The 21,459-nt window shown below is 37.5% G+C and overlaps 2 protein-coding genes across 4 annotated transcripts; one reads left to right on the forward strand and one right to left on the reverse strand.

Moving 5' to 3' along the window:
• Nucleotides 1-743: 743 nt before the first annotated feature.
• Nucleotides 744-4,294, forward strand: LOC107669365 (transmembrane protein 45B). Of its 2 annotated transcripts, XM_016461548.1 has the most exons (6): nucleotides 1,388-1,529; nucleotides 2,439-2,641; nucleotides 3,141-3,344; nucleotides 3,435-3,619; nucleotides 3,715-3,857; nucleotides 3,937-4,294. In XM_016461548.1, the coding sequence occupies exons 2-6, from the start codon at nucleotides 2,440-2,442 to the stop codon at nucleotides 4,052-4,054; spliced, it is 852 nt and encodes a 283-aa protein (XP_016317034.1). In that variant the 5' UTR covers nucleotides 1,388-1,529; nucleotide 2,439; the 3' UTR covers nucleotides 4,055-4,294. The 2 variants fall into 2 exon arrangements, with proteins under 2 accessions (XP_016317035.1, XP_016317034.1); XM_016461549.1 differs by lacking the exons at nucleotides 1,388-1,529; nucleotides 2,439-2,641 and adding an exon at nucleotides 744-946.
• Nucleotides 4,295-4,415: 121 nt separating this feature from the next.
• LOC107669363 (nuclear factor related to kappa-B-binding protein-like) lies at nucleotides 4,416-20,003 on the reverse strand. 2 transcript variants are annotated; one of them, XM_016461545.1, is made up of 26 exons: nucleotides 19,927-20,003; nucleotides 19,259-19,390; nucleotides 18,971-19,172; nucleotides 18,775-18,902; nucleotides 17,821-17,992; nucleotides 17,622-17,726; nucleotides 17,481-17,554; nucleotides 15,224-15,308; nucleotides 14,947-15,121; nucleotides 14,746-14,857; nucleotides 13,425-13,551; nucleotides 13,216-13,293; nucleotides 12,316-12,395; nucleotides 12,187-12,233; nucleotides 12,011-12,071; nucleotides 11,705-11,879; nucleotides 11,224-11,330; nucleotides 11,017-11,140; nucleotides 8,937-9,016; nucleotides 8,581-8,795; nucleotides 7,831-8,107; nucleotides 7,494-7,703; nucleotides 5,875-6,627; nucleotides 5,560-5,666; nucleotides 5,307-5,442; nucleotides 4,416-5,204 (listed from the first exon to the last, which is right to left on the reverse strand). In XM_016461545.1, exons 1-26 carry the CDS (start codon nucleotides 19,927-19,929, stop codon nucleotides 5,079-5,081), a joined length of 3,891 nt encoding a protein of 1,296 aa, XP_016317031.1. In that variant the 5' UTR covers nucleotides 19,930-20,003; the 3' UTR covers nucleotides 4,416-5,078. The 2 variants fall into 2 exon arrangements, with proteins under 2 accessions (XP_016317031.1, XP_016317032.1); XM_016461546.1 differs by having other exon boundaries at nucleotides 19,259-19,420.
• Nucleotides 20,004-21,459: the final 1,456 nt, after the last annotated feature.

A 21,459-nucleotide genomic window follows, 5' to 3' on the forward strand; every position in this document is an offset into this window, starting at 1 on the left:
ACGTAGACATGTGGGGGCGTGTTAGAACGAGCCGTTTTAGGTAGGCGTGGTTAACTCTTAACTTTTATAAAGATTATCTCTTTGGATTTGAGACTTTAGTCTTTGCAACTTTACAGATCTTCTTCATGCACCAAGAGCTTGTAACACTTGATTCGTTGCAAAACAATAAACTCTCCCACATGCGCGCGGGTAAATAAAAACGCTTCTTACCTACCAGGAAAAACTTGATTTCCAACCTCACTGACAAAAGATGACTTGAACCATCAAGCCAAAGGTGACAGTGGCAAGGAGAACTCCCTTAGATGCTAAAGATTTAAAGGTGTGAGGCTGCTGGTGCCTGGTGGGTCAGGGGTGGATCTGGGCGCGATGGGGGCTAGTGAAGTGTGTGTGTGGGGGGGGGGTCATAGTATTTTCTATGATATGGGCACCATACACTCCTATCAATAACATTCATATCTACATATTTATTTCTTTATTTAATGATTATCAGAGAGGACTGTTAAAGAATGATTGTCAGAGAACTGCCTGTTGTAATAGCTTTAAGTAATAAAGGCTCATCATACTGAACTTTGGTTTGTATGACACAATGACTGATGTCCAGGTCCTTTGAAAGCCAGCTTTAAACAACATTCCAGTTGCTGGATGCTATTTTTATGTATTTTGTTCTGTTTGACATTGAAATATTTACATTTTTGACATTTTATAAAATTTGTAATAGTCAACATTGTTTTTTATATGGGCAGAATGGCCAACTTCAAGGGACATGCATTACCTGGTACATTCTTCCTGCTGTTTGGCCTGTGGTGGTCGATAAAGTACTCGTTTCGACAGATACAGAGGAAAAAAGAGAGGCAACATGGAGACAGAGACAGACAAACGCATACTGTACTCTTCAACCGCATAGATTTAATTGAAGGAGCTCTGAAGATCTTTTTTGCATTTGTTGGTGAGTACGGAAGCAGTTCCGGGCGGATTAATTAATAATTTTCATTTTTGGGTGAACTAACCCTTTAAGGTTTGTTTGTTGCATGTCCTTGTGTATCAGCTTCCGTGAATGGTTTATAACTTCAATTACCCTTTCCTGTACAAATTAATCAATAGCCTACCTGCATACCTACCCTAAATAGATTTTTTTTGTTGCCATTTTTGTGTATAATGAACTATCTTTTTAAGATTTATATATTTTTACAATACTAGGCCTATAATTATTTAAATGAAACATAACTGTCTAATCTATATAACAAGCAAATAATAAACACAAAAAAGTTTTTTTATTTTTTATTTATAATAATACAGCTCCATATAGAAAAACGTAAAGTTGTCACTAACCTAGGAGCAGGTGGGCGGGGTCATCTTTTCTAAGTTGCACGTTGCTGTCAGTCAAGTGCAGGAGGTGCGGGGTCATCTTTCATAATGCAATGCAGGTGAGCAGGTGCGCTTTTTGAGGACAGGTAACTAGGATATTCCCATCACAAGACCCGCACAGGAGCACTGGACTCCCCGTCTTGACAACACAGGCCAGAGTTAAGGTAGAGTAAACAAACAAGATTCCACCTTTTAAGATTTAAACTCTACATGGTCATCGATAGCCTATAATTAAATTATAGAAATACGTCGGCTACTAGAGATTACTAGTACACAGTCTGGAACTCGAACAGTCAATCTTTTTTTATTTTTTTATGAAAAAAATTAAAAGTTTTATGAAAAAAATTTTTTTTATGAAAGTGGTGGCTACCGCAAGTTTAACTGCATTAGCAATAACTAGCAATTATTTTAGACAATAGACAACTTGATTCGTTGCAAAACAATAAATTCTCCCACATGCGCGCGGGTAAATAAAAGCGCTCCTTACCTACCAGGAAAAACTTGATTTCCAACCTCACTGACAAAAGATGACTTGAACCATCAAGCCAAAGGTGACAGTGGCAAGGAGAACTCCCTTAGATGCTAAAGATTTAAAGGTGTGAGGCTGCTGGTGCCTGGTGGGTCAGGGGTGGATCTGGGCGTGATGGGGGCTAGTGAACCAGAATGAGAGTCTTTGTAAGACAAATTGTTTATAGTTGATATGGATCCCAACAGGTAACCAGATTGCGCTGACATAGTATTTTCTATGATATGAGCACCATACACTCCTATCAATAACATTCATATCTACATATTTATTTCTTTATTTAATGATTATCAGAGAGGACTGTTAAAGAATGATTATCAGAGAACTGCCTGTTGTAATAGCTTTAAGTAATAAAGGCTCATCATACTGAACTTTGGTTTGTATGACACAATGACTGATGTCCAGGTCCTTTGAAAGCCAGCTTTAAACAACATTCAAGTTGCTGGATGCTATTTTTATGTATTTTGTTCTGGTTGACATTGAAATATTTACATTTTTGACATTTTATAACATTTTTAATAGTCAACATTGTTTTTTATATGGGCAGAATGGCCAACTTCAAGGGACATGCATTACCTGGTACATTCTTCCTGCTGTTTGGCCTGTGGTGGTCGATAAAGTACTCGTTCCGACAGATACAGAGGAAAAAAGCGAGGCAACATGGAGACAGAGACAGACAAATGCACACTGTACTCTTCAACCGCATAGATTTAATTGAAGGAGCTCTGAAGATCTTTTTTGCATTTGTTGGTGAGCTGCGAATCACATACACAATCCTTTACACTGGTTTCCAATTGATTTCCTATAATAGTAAATGTATAAGGATGACATGAGGTAAAATATTCACTCTACTATTAAAATGAACATATATGAACATATATCTTGTGAATAGTTAATTATTATTATTTATTTTTTTTGTACAACACCAAAATAGACGTTTAGAAGAATGTCCAAGCTGCTCTCTTCATTAGAAAGTGGATGGGGACCACAAGATGTAAAGACAAAAAATGCACCAAAAATGTATCACAATATTGTGCACTAAATTACTCATCTAAAGCCATATGATAGCTGATTCACTGAAAATCCTGCTTTGGAATTGCCTGGACGGTTGAGGTCACCATTTACTGGAAATTGTGTTATAAATTTCCCTTGTGCTCCACATCTCAAATGTCATTAATAAATTAATTTTAACGTAGTTCTTTAAAAAATAAGTGAACTTTTGGTGTTTTACACTGAAATCTATCTCTAGGGATCATGGCAGAGCAGTTTGTGCCTGATGGCCCTCATGCACATCTGTATCAGGACGGCTGGGTGAAGCTGATGAACTGGCAGCACAGCACCATGTACTTGTTTTTCGGTATCTCTGGCATTGCAGATGTTCTCAGCATGTCTTCTCGCCACATGCCAGTTAGTCTTGACCGCCTCTCTCTTTCTTTGGCTCTCTTTGTGGAAGGTATCAAGCAAAATGAGCCAATAATTAAGTGAATATGCAGCAATAGCCCGCCATTGAGCTTCCTGAAATGTCATTGCTTCTCCCTTCCAGGGTTCCTTTTCTATTTCCATGTCCACAATCGTCCCGCTCTGGACCAGCACATTCACTCTCTGCTTCTGTTTGCGGTGTTTGGTGGATCGGCCAGCACAATGCTGGAAGTGTTTAAGCGAGATAACACAGTGCTGGAACTTCTTAGGGGCAGTTTGGCCATCCTACAAGGCACATGGTTCTATCAGGTAAAGACAACATCTCAGATTCATAGATGAAGAAAATTCTGGTAGAATACGTCAGTTATAATCATTCCAATATGGAGATATTTGTTATGTTTTAGATTGGGTTTGTGCTGTATCCTCTAAATGGAGAACAGTGGGATCTGGACAGACATGACAACATCATGTTCATCACCATGTGCTTCTGCTGGCATTATGCTGTGGCTCTGCTTGTTGTGGGCATCTGCTATTGTGGAGTTTTTTGGTGAGTTGACACCATTTTGGATGAATCAAAAAATGTCCATCGTTTCATTTTGCTTACATTGCTCCCATCATCTTTCCAGGTCTTCAAAATGGTGTGAAGGAAGAAAGCTAGGCGACATGGAGATGGGCCGCAGAAAGTGCACTGCCTTGGATTCTAGCTCCCAGAAGGCTTTGCTCCAGGAATCAGATGAAGAGTAGAGAGAGCCTGTGATGACTGCCAGGACTGAATGCAAAGCTTTTTGCCCTTTTCTGTTCTAACAAGCTGTCTTCCAATAGGACTATATGACTTTGTTTGCATAATTTCACTGCAAAAGATTCTCATGTCCTCATGCTGAAAATATCGCATCAAAATGGACTTGTAAATAATGTGGTTGTCACAGGTGTCAGAAGCACCTGGAATAACCCTGAGGTTTGCCAAACTAGAGGTAAAGAATAGATCATGACATTCTTTTAAGATATCAAACACATTTGAATGATATTCACTCCGAAATACCCATAATAGTTGCATAATAATGCATTCAAATGTTTCATAATGAAATGTAAATGAAGAATATACAAGCATTTAATTGTTTGTCAGTTTTATTCATGTTACTGACCACATCATGTAAACGAAGTGGCCCAAAACAGGCAAATTATTTGTTTTACATATACACAATTTAAATGCAGGGTTAAGCCCTAGATTCGGTTTGGTTCTAATGTAACATTTTTTTATATTTGATTTGTTTAGCACAATCATTTATTTATCATCATCACACAAGCAGTGGCTACAGAATATAAACAGTACTTTTTAAATTACATTTCTTTAGAAGAACATAAGATATAAAAAGCACAACTAAACAAACTTGCCCGTGTACATGTCAACAGCTTCTAGAGAAAGGCCATTAACTTGAACCAAGATCATAGACTGATACAAGCCATAGACTGATAATCAGACCTTAATTCCCTTACAATATATCAGCATCCAAATCATACTTCCTTTTTCAACTTCAACAATCAGCATATAACTGAAATGCTGGGAACAAAGTTACAGGAAAAGCTGCGTCAGGACAAGACCAGTACTTAGAATCTGACACTGCTTTGCCCATATGCAAGCTTCATGGGAAAGTAGAGCAAGACTCTTTTCTTTTTTTTTTTTTGTTTTGAGGTCTACGCTTCTTTTTTATGTTTTATCTTAATCTGAAGAGAAATTGCTAGATCTATGGCCTTTAAACTATTGTAGGTCTCATTGAGGGTCTGGGTTTGTCTTTGGCGAGGGTGCAGTAGAGACCAACACCGTCGACACTGTGGATTTCGGAGAGTTGGCGGCTGTGCGCTGTAGCTGCTGAGCCGGTACCGTCTGGATTCGAACCTGGGGCAGGGAGACATATTCGTTAACTCACATGTATGGTATGGCTTGTAAGACCAGTTTTAGTTTGTTTAAGAGTGAGCTGATAAAGTTTAATGAGTCAACCTGTGTGGCCTGTCCCTGCTGCTGTAGCTGCTGCAGCTGTTGAGCAGTCACGAAGCTGACAGGCTTGTTCCCAGCAATCAATTTGGTGCCTGCCGGCATGGTAGTCAGGATAATGTTCCTCCCCAGATTGCTGATACTAAAAACAACAGACATATTTGACATTTCAGATGATAGGGACCTTAAAAAGATTATTTAAGGTCCAAATTTAAGATTGCTGTTTGTTTACTTTTAGATGATGAAACAGTATGCTCACTTGGTGCTTATGTTCCCCTTAAGTATGGGAGTAGTGACCAGACTCTTATTTTTCAAGGGTTGGCTGAGGACAGACAGAGGTACCGTGATCCTTGTGGGAAGTTTCCCCTAAAAAGAGCAAAGATTAGAGTTTCAATCATCACTGTAACAGGCGGTTGTGCACAACAGACAGTGGCTCTGCTCCAAAGTCTGCATTGATAGGCAGCATCCTAACTGAAATTAAACCCCAGATTTGCAACACTCTATAGGGAGCAACAGAAGAACAGAACCAGTAACAAATGAAATAAATGCATCATATACTAAAATATAAACTTACAGCTTGTGAGGCTACTACAGTAGCACTGACCGGCACCTGTCTGACCGTGGCCGCAGCAGTGCCCAGAGAAAGCGTAGAGCCTGTGCCTGCAGGGCTCAGCGTCACGCCTTTGGCCCCTCCCACTCCACTGGTGGCTATAGTAACAGTGGCCGCCCCTGATGATACCGTGACAGGCTTTGTACTTGTGGTTGTGCTGATTGAGATAGTCTGACCTTGTTTCTGAGGGATCACACCAAGGTTTGGCACTATTCGAATAGTGGTGCCTGCTTTAGCATCAGATGAGGTGACAGATGAGAATGTGCGGGCCTTGGGGTCAGCCATAGTGACGGCCAAGGCGGGCATGAGGCGGATGGTGGTGTCACAGGCAGCCTTCAGCTCCGGGTGAACCTTCACTAGGGTGGCCGGTGCTTTGGCAGCCAAGTTCTCAGCTGTTGCGGATGCAGTGGTGTTTGAAGTAGGAGGTGAGGGCTGGGGTGCAGACACATGTAGCGTAGCAGAGATGCTCTTGCTGCCTGAGCTCGTGGCACTGCTCAGCATGTCTGGAGTGAGTTTGACAGTGGCCACTGGAGATTTAGTGAGGGTGGCCATCATGTCTGGGGTAATGCGAAGTACTGTCTGACCTTTAGCGTCGGTCATAATTGAGGAGGAGGGCAAGCGGAGTACATCCTTCCCCTGAATGCGGAGGTTAGTGGCAGTGAGAGGGATCCCTGCCCCACTCTGGGTCTTTACACCTAACTGACCAGTGATTGCAACCTGAATGAAGCAAAAGTAACCGAGATTCAACATGGAAATAGAATGGATAGTATCCAGTATTTTAATTGGCAATGCACTAATAAATTCAGGCCAATATGATAAGTTGATAATTATTTTCAAGTTATGGCCCATATGACTGATATATATATATATATATATATTTACACACACACTTTATACAAGGAAAGCACATAAAATGACCATTAATATTATTACAAGTATTATAAATCTCTTAATAAACAGTGAAATGTTTAGTCAAGTCAGGTCTTCATCAGGCACGATTTTTTCATTTATTGCTTTTTATGGCATGCACCTGAGCCCAGTTTGGGTTTTGGATGTGCAAACCTACGTTGTTTTTTTTATTATTACCAGATATGTAAGCCATCAAACCTGGAAACTAAATTCTTTAAATTTTTCAAATGTTAAATGTAAATGGCTGATATTCAAATTATTTTGACACTAAAAACAATAATTTTAAATGCTACAAATGAATTTAGGTATTCACTGCACTATAATGTATAGTATAACAAGGATATTTATTTTGCGATTTAAGTTATCAGTGCTTTTAATGACTGATTTCATAAAATTCCATTCATTCCAATGGAGTTAATACTGGTAATTGTCAGTTTATTTGTTCTTAGAACATGATCTAATTTAGAATAATATATTGAAATAAAATTTTACATATATATTGTTTTTTTTCCCTTGCATCACAGTGCTGTAGTTTTGCTGTAGTTCTTGTAAAATTAGAAAAAGTGTTTTTTAATTAATACAAAGGGGGTAAATGTAGTAATAACATAGTAAAACATGTTAACATTCAGAATGTAAATTTTTTAATCAGAGTCTAATGCACTCTGAGTTTGTACCTGTTTGATAATATTCTGGCTGCTGACACCCTGCAATACTGCAGGTGATGTTGGGTTGTGTGCCGGGCTGGCAGGGGAGCTCGTCTGAGGTTTGGTTACTGTGACCGTAGAGGCAAGACCTGTAACAGTAAGACTGGCCTGACCCCGTGAAGACTGCACTTGAATGGGACTTCCTGCAGAATGGCCTCTTAGTGGTAGAGTCACCACCGCCTGCTCAAAGACAGACAACCAAGAATCTAATACAGGTACTTGACTGGATAGAGTTAGACACGTTGCCTGTTTATACCACACTGAACGCACACACGTTATTGTAATTTGAGATGCTGTAGTGATGCACCTGCGTGATGCTCTTTCCATGGGCCACAGTGACCGGCACCCTGATGTGGTGAGGGCTCTGATGCACTAATGTGGCCGCCTGGCCTGCAGAGGACGTCTGAAGACCGGCCTGGGCAGTGACCACTCGCACCTGAGGCAGAGAGCCTGTGGCAGCAGAGTGTGCCACTACCCGAGTTGCAGGCTGCGGAGAGGCCTGTTGGGAAACCTGTGGGCCAGGCTGACTGGCAGATAGCAACGTTCCTAATGGAGGCATGGAAGGAGGAGACACCAACAGGACACTGTGGAAAAGAGAAATCAAATTATGATCATTAAAGTCAAATAATAAAGTATGGAGCATGTGAGTGATGATACAGCTGCATTTCAGCTTTGTGTTGCATTAAGGTGCGTCACTTTACTGAAATTTTGTCTGAATTTGTCCCTGTGAAATACACGTTAAAGAAATAGTTCAACCAAAAAAGAAAATTGTGTCATCACCTCACCCTCATGTTGTTTCACACTTGCATGACTTGAACAGAAAAGGAAATACTCTAAGAATTTCAGTTGTGTAAACATTCTTTGGAATTTTCTAATTTTGAATTTCCTCAGTGTTCCACAGATGTCAGTCAGTCATATGGGTTTTGAAAAAGACATACTGTGAAGTTGAAAAAATGATTACAAGATTTTCCTTTTTGGCTGAACTAACCATAAAGGAATTGGTATTTGCCAGATTCGCTCCTAAGGGAAATTCCTTAGTTGTTTATTAGCCACTGACCTGGGATTGGTTTTGACGGGTTCCGGGGCACCTACTTTGGTTGGAGTAGCTGCTGTGGGAGGGAGGGGAGATTTAGGGGTTCCAGGTGTGCTTGGTGTGGGGGTGGAGGGAGGCTGAGACAAGCTGGCGGCTGCAATGGCTACTCCTTCACTCCCTGAGCTCTGACCAGCCTCTGCAGCACCGTTCTTACTTCCTGGCTCCTTACCGCATGCCTTCTACATTACACACAAACATACACACATACAAATATAAACCTATGCAACAGCTAATGCAAATCAGCATGGACCAAGAGTGACACTTTACAATTCAAATTAGTGTGAGGCAACAATGTCATGGATGACTGTGCAAGAACTTACAGGTTTGGGTGCTGGTTTGGGCTTCTGCTGCAGAGCTTTCTTGGCTTTGGCAGCTGCAGCCTGGGCCTGGTGTATTCGCTCTGATTCAAGAGAGATATTCATGTTTAGTATCTGGACCTATTTAACATTAAATCCAGCATGTAACTAGCCAATTGTCCAGGCAACTTTTGCTCTTAACCTTTATTTGCATAGTTATTTGAGAATCGGGAGAAAGTTTAGAAGCATCTGGTGTGCAGGGCCGTGTCTCTTAGCTGGGGAATGTTAACAGAGAAATGGCCAACTCTATGACAACATCCAGCTTGTTTGATGCAGGGTAACACTTTATAATAACTTTCATTTATAAATCATTAACAAACATTATATAATGCTTAACAGATTATTATATCCACATAGCTAGAAATATGAGATAATGTTCTTGTTAATGTTTACTGAACTTACTAAACATTACCTAATGATTAACATATGATTATTTAATGTAAATTGAAATGCTTACAAATGTCAGTGAACTTTCAGTTCATATGATCTTCATTTGTTGGTCTTTGTTTGTTGTGTAGACCTCTATTTACACATCTTAACAAATAATCTATTAATTATTTGCTCATGTTTTTGCAGTACCCAATCTAAAGTGGAAACTATTCACCATTTGCAAATGTTTATAAATGTTTACTAATCATTAATAGTTAATACCTTTATGAGCAGTCATCTCAATGGCAAAAAGTGTCCCGAAAGACCTGAATTTACCCTATTCACACATCTTTACTAATCATTTATTAATTATTTGTTCATGATTTTGCAGTAGCCAATCTATAGTTGAAACTATTCATCATTTGTAAATGTTTACAAAAGGTTACTAATCATTTAGTATCTTTATGGGCATTGGACTTTTAGCTAATGTAACAAGGTTTGTGTAAAGGGTGGCTGGTTAAGTTTAGCTAAATGCTTGCTTGACATTACAGATTGTAATTTTGGTGCAAAACATTTTTTTTATTATTGCCTCAACACTCACATTAGTATACTACTCTTCAGTATATCATTAAACAGGATATTCCTTGAATCATAAATAAACAGGGGCAAACAAATCATTTTTTAAAAGAAAATACTTGTTCATTTATCAAAGCAATATAATATAAACAGATTGAACCGTGTTCCCTTATAATAATCAAATTGACCCCTGTACACTTCTGACCCCTTAACCAACCCTTAAACCTACCCAAACCACCAAACCTGTCCCTAACCTTACCCGTATCACACCTCAATAGCAGCTAAAGTGTTGTACATTAACACAAGCTTTTAATCATTTTATAACATCTGTTAAAATCACTGGTAGATTCTCAATAAGTGCTTGATCATATGGAATTGAAAGTTTAATGACATTTGTAAGCATTTTAACTTGCATGAAATAATGATTTGTTTGAACATTATCTAATGTTTAATAAGTTTATTAGCAAACATTAACAAGCACATTATCTCATGTTTCTAACTCTTTGAATATACATATTAACTAATGATACATTATGCATTATTTAATGTTCCAAAATAATTTCTGGAAATTTAAATTAAGCTGAAATAAAAAAAAGAAATAAATATTTGATGAAACCTGTACTATTTTTAACTTATATTTTAGTTAGCTCATAAGGCAACATTTTTAAGATTAAGCTGAAATGCTACAATGATTAAAACTGCAATAAAAATAAACAAATGCTAAATAGAAATACAAATGATCAAAAACTAATGAAAATGACGAAATTACTAAAACTTAAGCTACGATTAAAATGAAAACTGAAAATATAAAAAAAAAAAAATATTAAGAAATATTAAAATAGTACATAAACAATACTAAAATTACACTGGTTTGGTATCATCCTGTCATGTCTGATTTTGCAGGTGTGTATTTACCAATAGCAGCATATGGAAACCTGATACGGCCTGCTAATCACTACTAAACCAGTTCTACTTGTCGGGCAATATAAATGGGATTCATTAGTGTGACAACAAGCACACGTACTGATCCACATTTTGCCCGTGGCAATGAAACCTTTCTGACTTTTTATGTAAATGCATTGGTTACAGGGTTGCTCACCAAACTCCTCCTGGCTCCGGTCCCTGTGGAGGTAGATCCACAGTTTGCGGCCAATGTCGTATTTCACGCAAGGGTCTTTCTCATAGTGCAGGCGGTCAAGGGCACCGCTCACCACCGTGTTTACCTAAAAATGGACAAAATGTGTGAGTGTAACACTGACTAATGTGTTATAATAGTAAATACGGCAGCATAAAACACATGTAAGACCTGAGCGCTGGTGACATCGGGGGCTACGAACTGGGAGTCCTTGAGTAACTCACAAATCTCAGCTCTAGTACCTTCTCCATTAGGAAGCCTGGCAGCAGCATCTCGCACTGTTTATGCAAAAAGGAAACACATGCATATGCCTTTTATCTTTCTTTATTGAACCTCAATTCAAGACCTTCTGAGAATAATGGTTCAGTTTTCACATGGTTCATGTCATTCCAAACCCATTTGAGCTTCTTTCTACTGACCGTTCTTGTCATAATAATTAAAGAAACTTGGAATGACATGAGAGTGGGTAATTCTTTTTTGGGTGAACTGTCCCTGATAACTGTTATTATTATTTTAAGAAACTAATACCAGAAATTGGGAAGGAAAACAGGATCTTAATGAATAATGTATTGTACTGACATGGTTTAATAAACCATGTCAATAAAATGCATTCCTAAGAGAACTACAGAAAGAAAGAGGACCCAGTGGTTACCGAGAGACAGTATGGTGACATAGGCCGGTCTGTCAGACCGCAGTAAAGAATGCTCTCGTGCTTTATTGAGCGACGTCTCCTTGTCAAAAACTCCCTTGACCGGTCCCACCACAGACTCAAAGCCGTGCATTCGGTAAGTGAAGGCTTTATGCGGCTGATCATAACGCTGCTGCTCCTAAAAAAACACAAACACTTCAATGACTGAAAGAATAATAACAGACTAAATTCCAAAAGCAGTGCAACAATGTAAAAAAATATGGGGTTGACAGCATGCCTCCTTAGGGTAGGTGAGACCCAAGCACTAACCTGCTCTTGAAAAACATGCCTTTCCTCTCCTGTACTAGGCCTCACCACATAGTCAGTCCACCTAATAAAGAGTAGAAAAAACAACATGAATGTCATGCATGTGTGCACCAGTCTCAACTAAAAAGACAAAGGAAGCTTTTTGTTCAAGTATGACACGTATGGTTAAGCAAACTCACACTCTGGGTGTTGGAGGAGTGAGCTCTGCGGTTTCCTCTCCCTCTTGCTGTAAAACAAACATAGAATCAGAAATCGGTGAGTGTGTCATCATTACATCATTGTGAAAAAGCATATAAGCCATTTACTACCTTGACAATCACATGATCCTTTGACTCCAGCCATAACTGGCACAGGGCACTTAGATCTTTGTCTACCTCCTGACTTGGACCTGTACATATCAGTGTAAAGAAATGCACACTATTGGTGGTTTTGATATACTTGAATGAAGTAGTGCATGAAATGTATGAATTTACACAATCTAAAAACCCCTTGATCTGAAAGACACCCGTTTAAAAATTAGTTTTGTAGACAAATAAAAATTAAATGCCTTTACAAAAGTAATATTCTAACCATTTTTTCAAGGACAAATGGAGTGTACACAACTGTTCAGTAAGACTTTGTTTAATTACTTTTATTCAGCAAGAATTCATTACATTTCATTACATTCATTACAGTCACTTTTGATTAATTTAATGAATTCTTGCTCATTAAAAGTAATTTTTTTAAAAGTCTTACAGAACGGGTATGTACACTGCATTAGAATATTTTGTTCTTTGATTAGAATATTACTTTTGTAAAGGCATTCAAATTATATTTGTCTACGAAACTAATCCTGAAAAATTCTGAAAAAAATATTAAGCAGCACAACAGTTTTCAACATCAATGATATAAGGTTTCTTGAGCACCAAATCAGTATATTAGAATGAAAATTCAGCTTTGACATCACAGAAATAAATTACATTTTAAAATATATTATAATAGAAAACCATTTTTGAAATTCTAATAATAATTCACAATATTACTGTTTTTATTGCATTTTTGTTATCAAATAAATGCAGTGAGGATAAAATACTTTTTTCAAAATTCTAAAAAACAAAAAAACAAAAGAAAAAAAATAATCTTTCCAAACTCAAACTTTTGAATGGTAGTGTATTATGCGAACTTACACATTTGAACAGCCTAGGTTTCCATTTAAAAGATCATCATACCTATCCATTTCCATTGCTGGGAAAGTTCCTTGAACTCCACAAAAGGTACAAAGCCAGTAGGCAGAGCCATTACACCAGCTGACAGGAAACAGAGATATCAAGCATAAGCCTAAATATCAACATGCATCATTCAAAATATAAATAATAAATAATAGCTGCAGGACTTTCTCATTAAAAAAAAAGATATAATCATAATAATTCAGGCATACCTTTGCTCTCTCCAGCGAGAAACTGTAGAGCGGGAACTACCAACTCTGACCAGCAGGGGGCCATAGAGAACCAGGGGTTGAGTGTGCTGGCCGGAGATGACTGCCACTGTTGGACCTTCTCCTCCACCTGAGAGCAACAATAAAAGGGACAATCACAACACTTATTTCATGTTTAGAATGAGCAGCAACGTCAGTGAAATACTATTAAACACCATTATTAAGTTTGGGCACTTCAGACTGAATGTATATTTCTCATGATTACAAGACCTTTTGGTCTAAAGCAAATGCTGAAATTAATTTAGCAATTTAAATTATGCCTAAGTATTAATTTATCTACAACTTTAAAATGTAAGGATTTTGGAGAGTTGGACAAGTTAATGAAGGACAAGAGGGCAAAAACTGGCCAAAATACACGGTAAGTCATTCAAAACTGTTTAAGCATCCCAGGATGCACCTCATGAAGAAGACTGTGCAGAGCCAAAGCATGATGAATGTAATATATTGCCATTTTTAATTGTTTCACTGCATAATTCCTATACCATATACACTACTATTCAAGTTTGGTGTTGGTAAGATTTCTTTAAAATATTTTTAAAAGAAGTATTTTATGCTCATTAAGGATGCATTTATTTGATTACAAATACAGTAAAACATCAATATTTTAAAATCATTTAAAATAAAAGCTTTCTATTTGAATGTATTTTAAATTGAAATTAATTCCTGTGATGGCAAAGATTAATTTTCAGCAAGCATTACTCCAGTCTTCAGTGTCACATGATCCTTCAGAAATCATTCTAATATGCTGATTTATATATACATATATATATAAACCTCTTACTACTGAAATCTTACTATGTATTAAACTTAAATGGTAATGTATCTGTTTTTTCCCCACAACTGCATATTTCCCATACTTCCATTTGTGTTATTTAATAATTCTGATGACTTAAATATTAAACAAAATGGGGAAAATTGTAATGATAAAAAATAAGTGGCAACATTATTTTAAGAACCAATTCTTACTATTAGCTAGCATGCATATTACTAGCATATTGGCTGTTTATTCATATTTATATATCACATATTAATGCCTTATTCTGCATGGCCATACTTTAGATCCCTTAATTCTACCCATACCTAAACTTAACAACTATCTTACTAACTATTAATAAGCAGCAAATTAGAAGTTTATTGAGGTAATAGTTGTAGTTAACAGTTAGTTAATAGTGAGAATTGGTCACCAAAGTAAAGTGTGACTGAATAAGTAAATGTGTCTAAACCTTTGACCAATACTTTATGTATACAGAGGTGCTACACGTACTGATGAGGATGTTGCTAGACTTTCCAGCCTGAGGATGTCCTCAAGCAAATGAAAAAAGCTCATAGCTATCTCTTCCACTGTGTCAGGGCTCATCTGGGACTCGTCTATGGGCCTTTGATACAAAGTGAAACAGATGAGTGTGAGATATTTAAATGCTGAGAGTTTTGAACAAAGTATCTTATGTACTGTAAAAAGACCTACTCTTCTTTAACGTTTTGTGCAGGAGCAGAGGGGACATCAGCAAGACCTGAGTTCACGGAAGCTGCCAACATCTGAACATCGCAGACCTCCTCGGATTCCATTTTTATAGGCCGCAGCTTTTTCTTTCTCCTCTCCTCCTTTATCTTCTTCTTAGGTAAAGCCAGGTCAAAGACAGCTACATGCCAAAAACACAGATACTGAGCACGTAGATTTCAACCAGCTGCAATAATTAATGCATTTCATAATTAAGAGAAACAACTAAGCATATCATTCTCACTTGTAACAGATCCTTTTCTGCCGATGTTGACTCGTGACATGTTATCACCAAGATGGAGGTCGGAGGTCATCAGGTCAGGATGATCCTAAACATGACATCATTACTCATATCTATATTGTCTTTTAGTGCTATGTTTTTCAATCTTGTGTCAATCTTGGCACACAATGTGTGTGTGTGTGTTCCACAGTTCCTATTATGATACATAATTACATTTTCTACTCACTACATACTGTTAGAGAAGTACTATTTATGTATGTATTTATTTTTATTTAATTTTCATTATTTAATTTCAAATTTTTTACACTATTTTTCTCTAAACTCTTTCATGGACCCCCTAGCACTCCCTTGTGAACCCCTGGAGGTCCCCGGACCCCAGTTTGAAAACCACTTTCCTAGTGCACAATGTAATTTTGGGCTTGATGTATTATTAAAACATGCTGTATCTTTACGAACTTACATTTTCCCAGTTAAAAATAACCATTTATTGTAAATAAGATGCTTTTTTTTTTTTACTTATTGACATCACAGTTTCTTAAAGGCACAATATGTAAGATTTTCGTAATAAAATATCCAAAAACCACTTGCACAGTGTGATATATTTCATATTTCAGTTGTGCACTTACGTTATCCCAAAAGTTCCCAAGGATTTGTAAATCCAGAGAAATTCCAATTTTAAATAATGGCTTGTCCCTGTTCATTGTTGCCTATCAATGATGTAATATCCACGCTATCGGTTTCCGCTTTTAGAAACTATGGCAACACGTGGACAAAAATGCAGCTGTGTTAAACTAAATCCATTATGGCTGTCGTGAATAAAATGAAAATGAAATGAAAAGTGTTGACTGCAGCATTAAATTTAGATCTGCTCAATGTTGCACCATGATTCTTTTTCCGAGTTTTACAGTGTTGCGCATTCTAACCAATCACACACGAGTCTGTTGAGTTTATGAACGCAACGGCCAATCAGAGGCGTTCAGATGAGTCATTGCTGAAACGCCGGAGTTTTGTTGTTCAGTGCGCAAGCTTGCTGACTGAATTCTGCTCTCTCGCAAATTCTCTCATCATAAATGACAAAGTGCAGATGTACACATGTTGCAAGTAGGAGATTCATTCATCAAACAGAGTGTAGACAGCTTTATTGATTATAAGCGGAGTTTTTTGAAAGTGCCTGGACTCACGCTAGACTGAATTCCTTGACCATGTAAAAGTTCTTTGCTCGGTTTCTCTGTATAATTTATTCACTGTTTGAATAACTTTGGAAGGTACAGGTAATTAAAAAAATTATTCATTACATCTGTGAATTCTAGATGGTGAAAACGACATCTCCCATCGTTCCACTCTCCTTCAAACTTCACCTTTGTTATTGTTTTGAAAATGCGACCTCTAGTGGCGAAAAGTTACATATTGTGCCTTTAAAGGGTTAGTTCACCCAAAAATGAAAATTCTGTCATTAATTACTCACCCTCGTGTTGTTCCAAACCCGTAAGACCTTCGTTCATCTTCCGAGCACAATTTAAGATATTTTTGATGAAATCTGAGGGCTCTCTTACAGAGCCAGCAAGGTAACTACCTCGTTCAAGGTCCAGAAAAGTACCAAGATGTTCGACAAAGTAGTCCGTGTGACATCAGTGGTTCAACTGTAAAGTTACGAAGCTACGAGAATACTTTTTTGCGCAAAGAAAACAAAAATAACGACTTTATTCCACATTTTCGTCTCTACTGCGTCACTTGTGGACGTGCATTCACGACAGTATCATGACGCAAGCGTGTGGCGGCGCTGACCCAGATCCGGCGTAATGACGTCATCACACCGGATCTGGGTCAGCACCGCCACACGCTTGCGTCATGATACTGTCGTGAGCGCGCGTCCACAAGTGACTTTACAGTTGAACCACTGATGTCACACGGTCTACTTTGTTGATCATCTTGGTACTTTTCTGTACCTTGAACGTGGTAGTTACCCTGCTGTCTATGGGAGGGTCAGAGAGCCCTCATATTTCATCAAAAATATCTTAAATTGTGTTCTGAAGATGAACGAAGGTCTTATGTGTTTTAAACAACACGAGGGTGAGTAATTAATGACAGAATTTGAATTTTTGGGTGAACTAACCCTTTAAAGATGTAGTAGGTAAAAAACAAACTAAAATAAAACTAAAATATGACAAAAACAAAACTTTACTAACATTATAACTGGACATCAGGGGGAAAAAGTTATATAAATAATAAAGTAAAAAAATGACCCCTTTAGGCAACTTACTGGCTGTCGTTTTCTTTTCTCTCTGTGTCTGTGCAGCATGGCTCTTAGCTCCTTCTCACCCAGCTCAGGCTTGTCTACATGGAAAATCATATTTAGTCCCTTACAACTTCATAGAGCATTAAAGCTATAGCTTTAACTGACCTCTGGTTTTCATGTCCTGAGTAGAAAGGCTGGGTAGGACCCTGAGAGAGACAGTCGGCGTTGGGGAGGAGGGCGACTGAGGAACAGGCAACCAAGAGGCTGTATCTGTTTACATGAACATAAAATCATCATATCAATCATCATTACATGAACACATAATCGTGCTGAAAAAGATGTTGTCACACTGCATCACACCCACCATCTTCATCAGATGACACATTACTGTCCCCACAATCTGTTTTCACATCCTTCAGTATGTGACCCACTCGACGTCTCACCCTCTGCTCCAGCATCTCCTTAAGAGAGGGGGCAGGGTACCGCCGTTTTAACACAAGCTCAGGTCCACTGCGGACTGCCAAATCCAGCAACTCCTGCATTACAAGAGAAATCATATGCATTCATTAGTAGATTACATAGTGATAATCTACATGCTGATTTGGTGCTCAAGAAATATTTCTTAATATTTTCAATGTTAAAAACAGTTGTGATGCTTAATATTTTTGTTGAAATCAAGAAACTTTTTTTAGGATTCTTCGATGAATAGATTTAAAACAAAGAACAGTATTTACTTAAATTTAAATGATTTGAAACATATTAAACGCCTTTACACTCACTTTTGATCAATTTAATGCATCCTTACTGAACCGAAGTATTAAAGGGATCATATGATGCTATTTTAAAGATCATTATTTTGTGTATTTGGTATAACAGAATATGTTGACATGCTGTAATGTTCAAAAAACACATTATTTTTCAAATACTGTACATTATTGTAGGTCCTCTATGCCCCGCCTCTCTCAAACATGTCGTTTTCAACAAAGCCCCCTCCTTTGACAAGCGCAGTCTGCTCTGATTGGCCAGCTGAACCAGTGCATTGTGATTGGCCGAACACCACAAGCACGCTTCGGAAATGTAACGCCCCTTACCATAATAGTACACAAGCCGCGGTTAAGACAGCTGACGTGCTATGATTTCTGACAGGCAGTAAAGGAAAAATTGAAATCGCATCATATGACCCCTTTAAATTCTTTCAAAAATGAAAAAAAATTTAGTGACTCCAAACTTTTGGACAGCAGTGTATATGTAAAGATAAACAATGACCATGTAACAGAAACTGAATTAGCTTTTCTGTGAGGTCTGTGATTTTTTGTACCTTTCTAGAAACCAGGATCTGTTTGAGTAATTTGTGGTAGTACTGTTGAAGGGAGTAGATGTGCCTTTTTTTCTGCGATTTGGCACAAAGTTGTCTGTACTTGACCACCTCTGGGTTAAAGTAACCATCTAAGGAAAGATGAACAAACTTGTATTTTAAAATTCAAAGGTTGAAAATAAAAGGAAAAGAGAGTAACCTCTAAACAGCTTCTGGGCAATGTGCAAGGGGCTTCCGAAGAAGAAATTCTGGTTGTTGAAAAGTTCGCTGATGATGCTGTTTTGTTCTGAGATGTTATTCTCGGAGAACTGAGGCAGGAGTTGACATAGATGTGTCCGTTGAGCATCTGTGAGCACATCTGTCCATGTGCTCTCACTCATCACCGAGAAGAATATCTCTGGCTGCTCTTACACAAAGACACAAATGCACGGTTTAGTCTTTACTCTCATGTTTTCATCAAAAATAAACAAGAAGGATGATAACTCACGTCCTCCAGCAAATCTTCAGGAACCCGAACTCTACAGTTTCCCAACATGCACTCTTCCAACACACGTCCATCCTGGTCCATTCCAGACTCCAGTGGGTCTGTTAACATGTGATCCAATGCATCCATCTTTACCTAAATCCTCACAGCAGCAAAAAACGGTATCTGTGGGTTTACAAAATTAAATATTATCAACTAAGGAAACAGGTCTAAAGACATAAGAAAAGCAGTGTTTTGTATGACTTCAGGATTCTTTTAGTAATTAACTCGCCTTTTAAAAATATATCATTATTAAATTGCTGCATTTCACACAATTGTATTTAATACACCATTTGTAATAATGAAATAAATTACAACAAAATCAGCATGCATGCAAACTGTCAAGATACTTTAGCATGTTCACTTGCGTATTACATTTGAGGACAACAAACCAGATGAATCTAAAATAGAAAAACTATGAATCCGCGTATTACTTCCCCTGACAACTGTATATTTTGACAAAAAGCCACACATAATAACTATCTTTGATGTGTGGCTAATTCTGTAACTAGCTATTACAACGAGCTAACAGTCCCATTCAGCCTTTACATCCATTATGATGTAATTAACCAAATGTATCGTGTTCTTTTATCTATTTTACGTGTATCAAGTACATATTTAAAGCATCTTACCATGAATGTTGGTGGAAATTAGGAATGAATGTGTTAGCAAGCTCCGCACAAGGACAGTAGGAATAATAACATGGGTGCACATTTCCGGTCTGTCATCTAAACTTCCGTTCATAGATGTAAATTCTGCAAAAGAATGATTTCTCACAAATATTGGTACTGCTACTGTGGTACAAAATAATTGAATAAAACACACAAATGAATGAATGAAGACAAATCCATATATTCGTGCGTAAATAAATATATAATTAAGTAGGCTAACGAAATTAATTAATGGCTGATAAAATACGAAAATGTTAAAGAAAATGCAAAATTGAAAATATTCCTATTTTTTCTTTGTTGCATTACACCTAGCGGCAAAGATGCAACATCACACACAAGCAAACGTTTTCATCCAAATATCTTCGCCTTTAACATGTCAAAATCATATTTTATAATAGCTTTTGGATAAAGAGATGAACAAAGCTCATCTCAGGCTTAATTGCGGTCTGAAGAAATAAGAAAATACAAGTTTAGTTATTAATTTAATTTCCGATTTTAAATTAACAAATGCCAATATAATAATTGCAAGCCTTACATTACAGTTAATAATAGAAATGGACAGAAATAAGGCATTACATATATATCATTGTAGCTACAATATATAAACAAAAATAAGATACTTTTAGATAATTAAAAGTATTCACTGATCTTTATAGACATTTTCATAACCTCCTCTGTCTTTATTTTTGTGTTAACCTATAGAGAATGAGGAGTTACGTCTAGATCTTTTCACTCCGCAGTGCATTTCGGGAAGGCGCCGCCATATTAGCAGGATACGCTATCCGTTCCCATGGTTACTTCTCATTCTCTATAAGGATAAATGCTTATCTTTTGTTTTGTTTTTGCCTTTAAGTTAAACAACCATTCATTCTGCATTGTATCGTTTGCCGGGAAGAGAAGCTATTTTATCGCTCTGCATTTCTCTCTTAGGTTTTGTAGAATATTAATTTTTCCATGGCCACGGAGGAGAATCAGAGATTGTGGGTCACATTCAGCGAACAGTCACGAACTCACTGTACTTTTTATATTTATTTCAACAAATGACAAGCAAAATCAAATCCCTAGGAGCTTGGGGAAAGTTTTGTAGCATTTTCAAATGCTGGTTTAATGTGCTAAGACAGTGGTGCTAAAAGACATGCAGATGAGCCAGAATATCAACTGCTTAATGTTGATATTATTGACATGTTTAAACGTAAAGCGTTTTCCTCTCTTTAGAAAACTGTAATCTAGAAAGCGCTTCTGGATTAAGACAGCGATTTCTAAAGTTCATATTTTGGGCTCATCTGTTTTTCCACACATATTATGCTTTATTAGTAAGATGTGTGTACAGAATGTGGTCTTTAAATATCACTGTCTCGGTGCATTAAGCGCGTTCTTTATGAGACGAAAATGCTTAACGTGTAAATAAACGCGTTGCGTTCACATTTTGATCTTATATGCATATCTGCACATAGTATATGCTTTACAATTTTGTCTTTATCACTGTCTTGGTAC

Source organism: Sinocyclocheilus anshuiensis, unplaced genomic scaffold (genome assembly GCF_001515605.1).
Source record: "Sinocyclocheilus anshuiensis isolate Anshui unplaced genomic scaffold, SAMN03320099.WGS_v1.1 scaffold180, whole genome shotgun sequence".
Lineage (NCBI taxonomy): Eukaryota > Metazoa > Chordata > Actinopteri > Cypriniformes > Cyprinidae > Sinocyclocheilus > Sinocyclocheilus anshuiensis.

What these genes read in the sequence shown, in the direction of transcription:
- LOC107669365 (XM_016461549.1), top strand. Translation starts at nt 745, where the DNA reads ATGGCCAACTTCAAGGGACATGCATTACCTGGTACATTCTTCCTGCTG. An exon ending in GATCTTTTTTGCATTTGTTG is followed by an intron (nt 947 to 3,140) that starts GTGAGTACGGAA and finishes ATCTATCTCTAG; the next exon opens with GGATCATGGCAGAGCAGTTT. An exon ending in AAGGCACATGGTTCTATCAG is followed by an intron (nt 3,620 to 3,714) that starts GTAAAGACAACA and finishes GTTATGTTTTAG; the next exon opens with ATTGGGTTTGTGCTGTATCC.
- LOC107669363 (XM_016461545.1), bottom strand. An exon ending in CCAAACCAGCACCCAAACCT is followed by an intron (nt 8,796 to 8,936) that starts GTAAGTTCTTGC and finishes TGTGTAATGTAG; the next exon opens with AAGGCATGCGGTAAGGAGCC. An exon ending in CCCGTCAAAACCAATCCCAG is followed by an intron (nt 8,108 to 8,580) that starts GTCAGTGGCTAA and finishes TCTTTTCCACAG; the next exon opens with TGTCCTGTTGGTGTCTCCTC.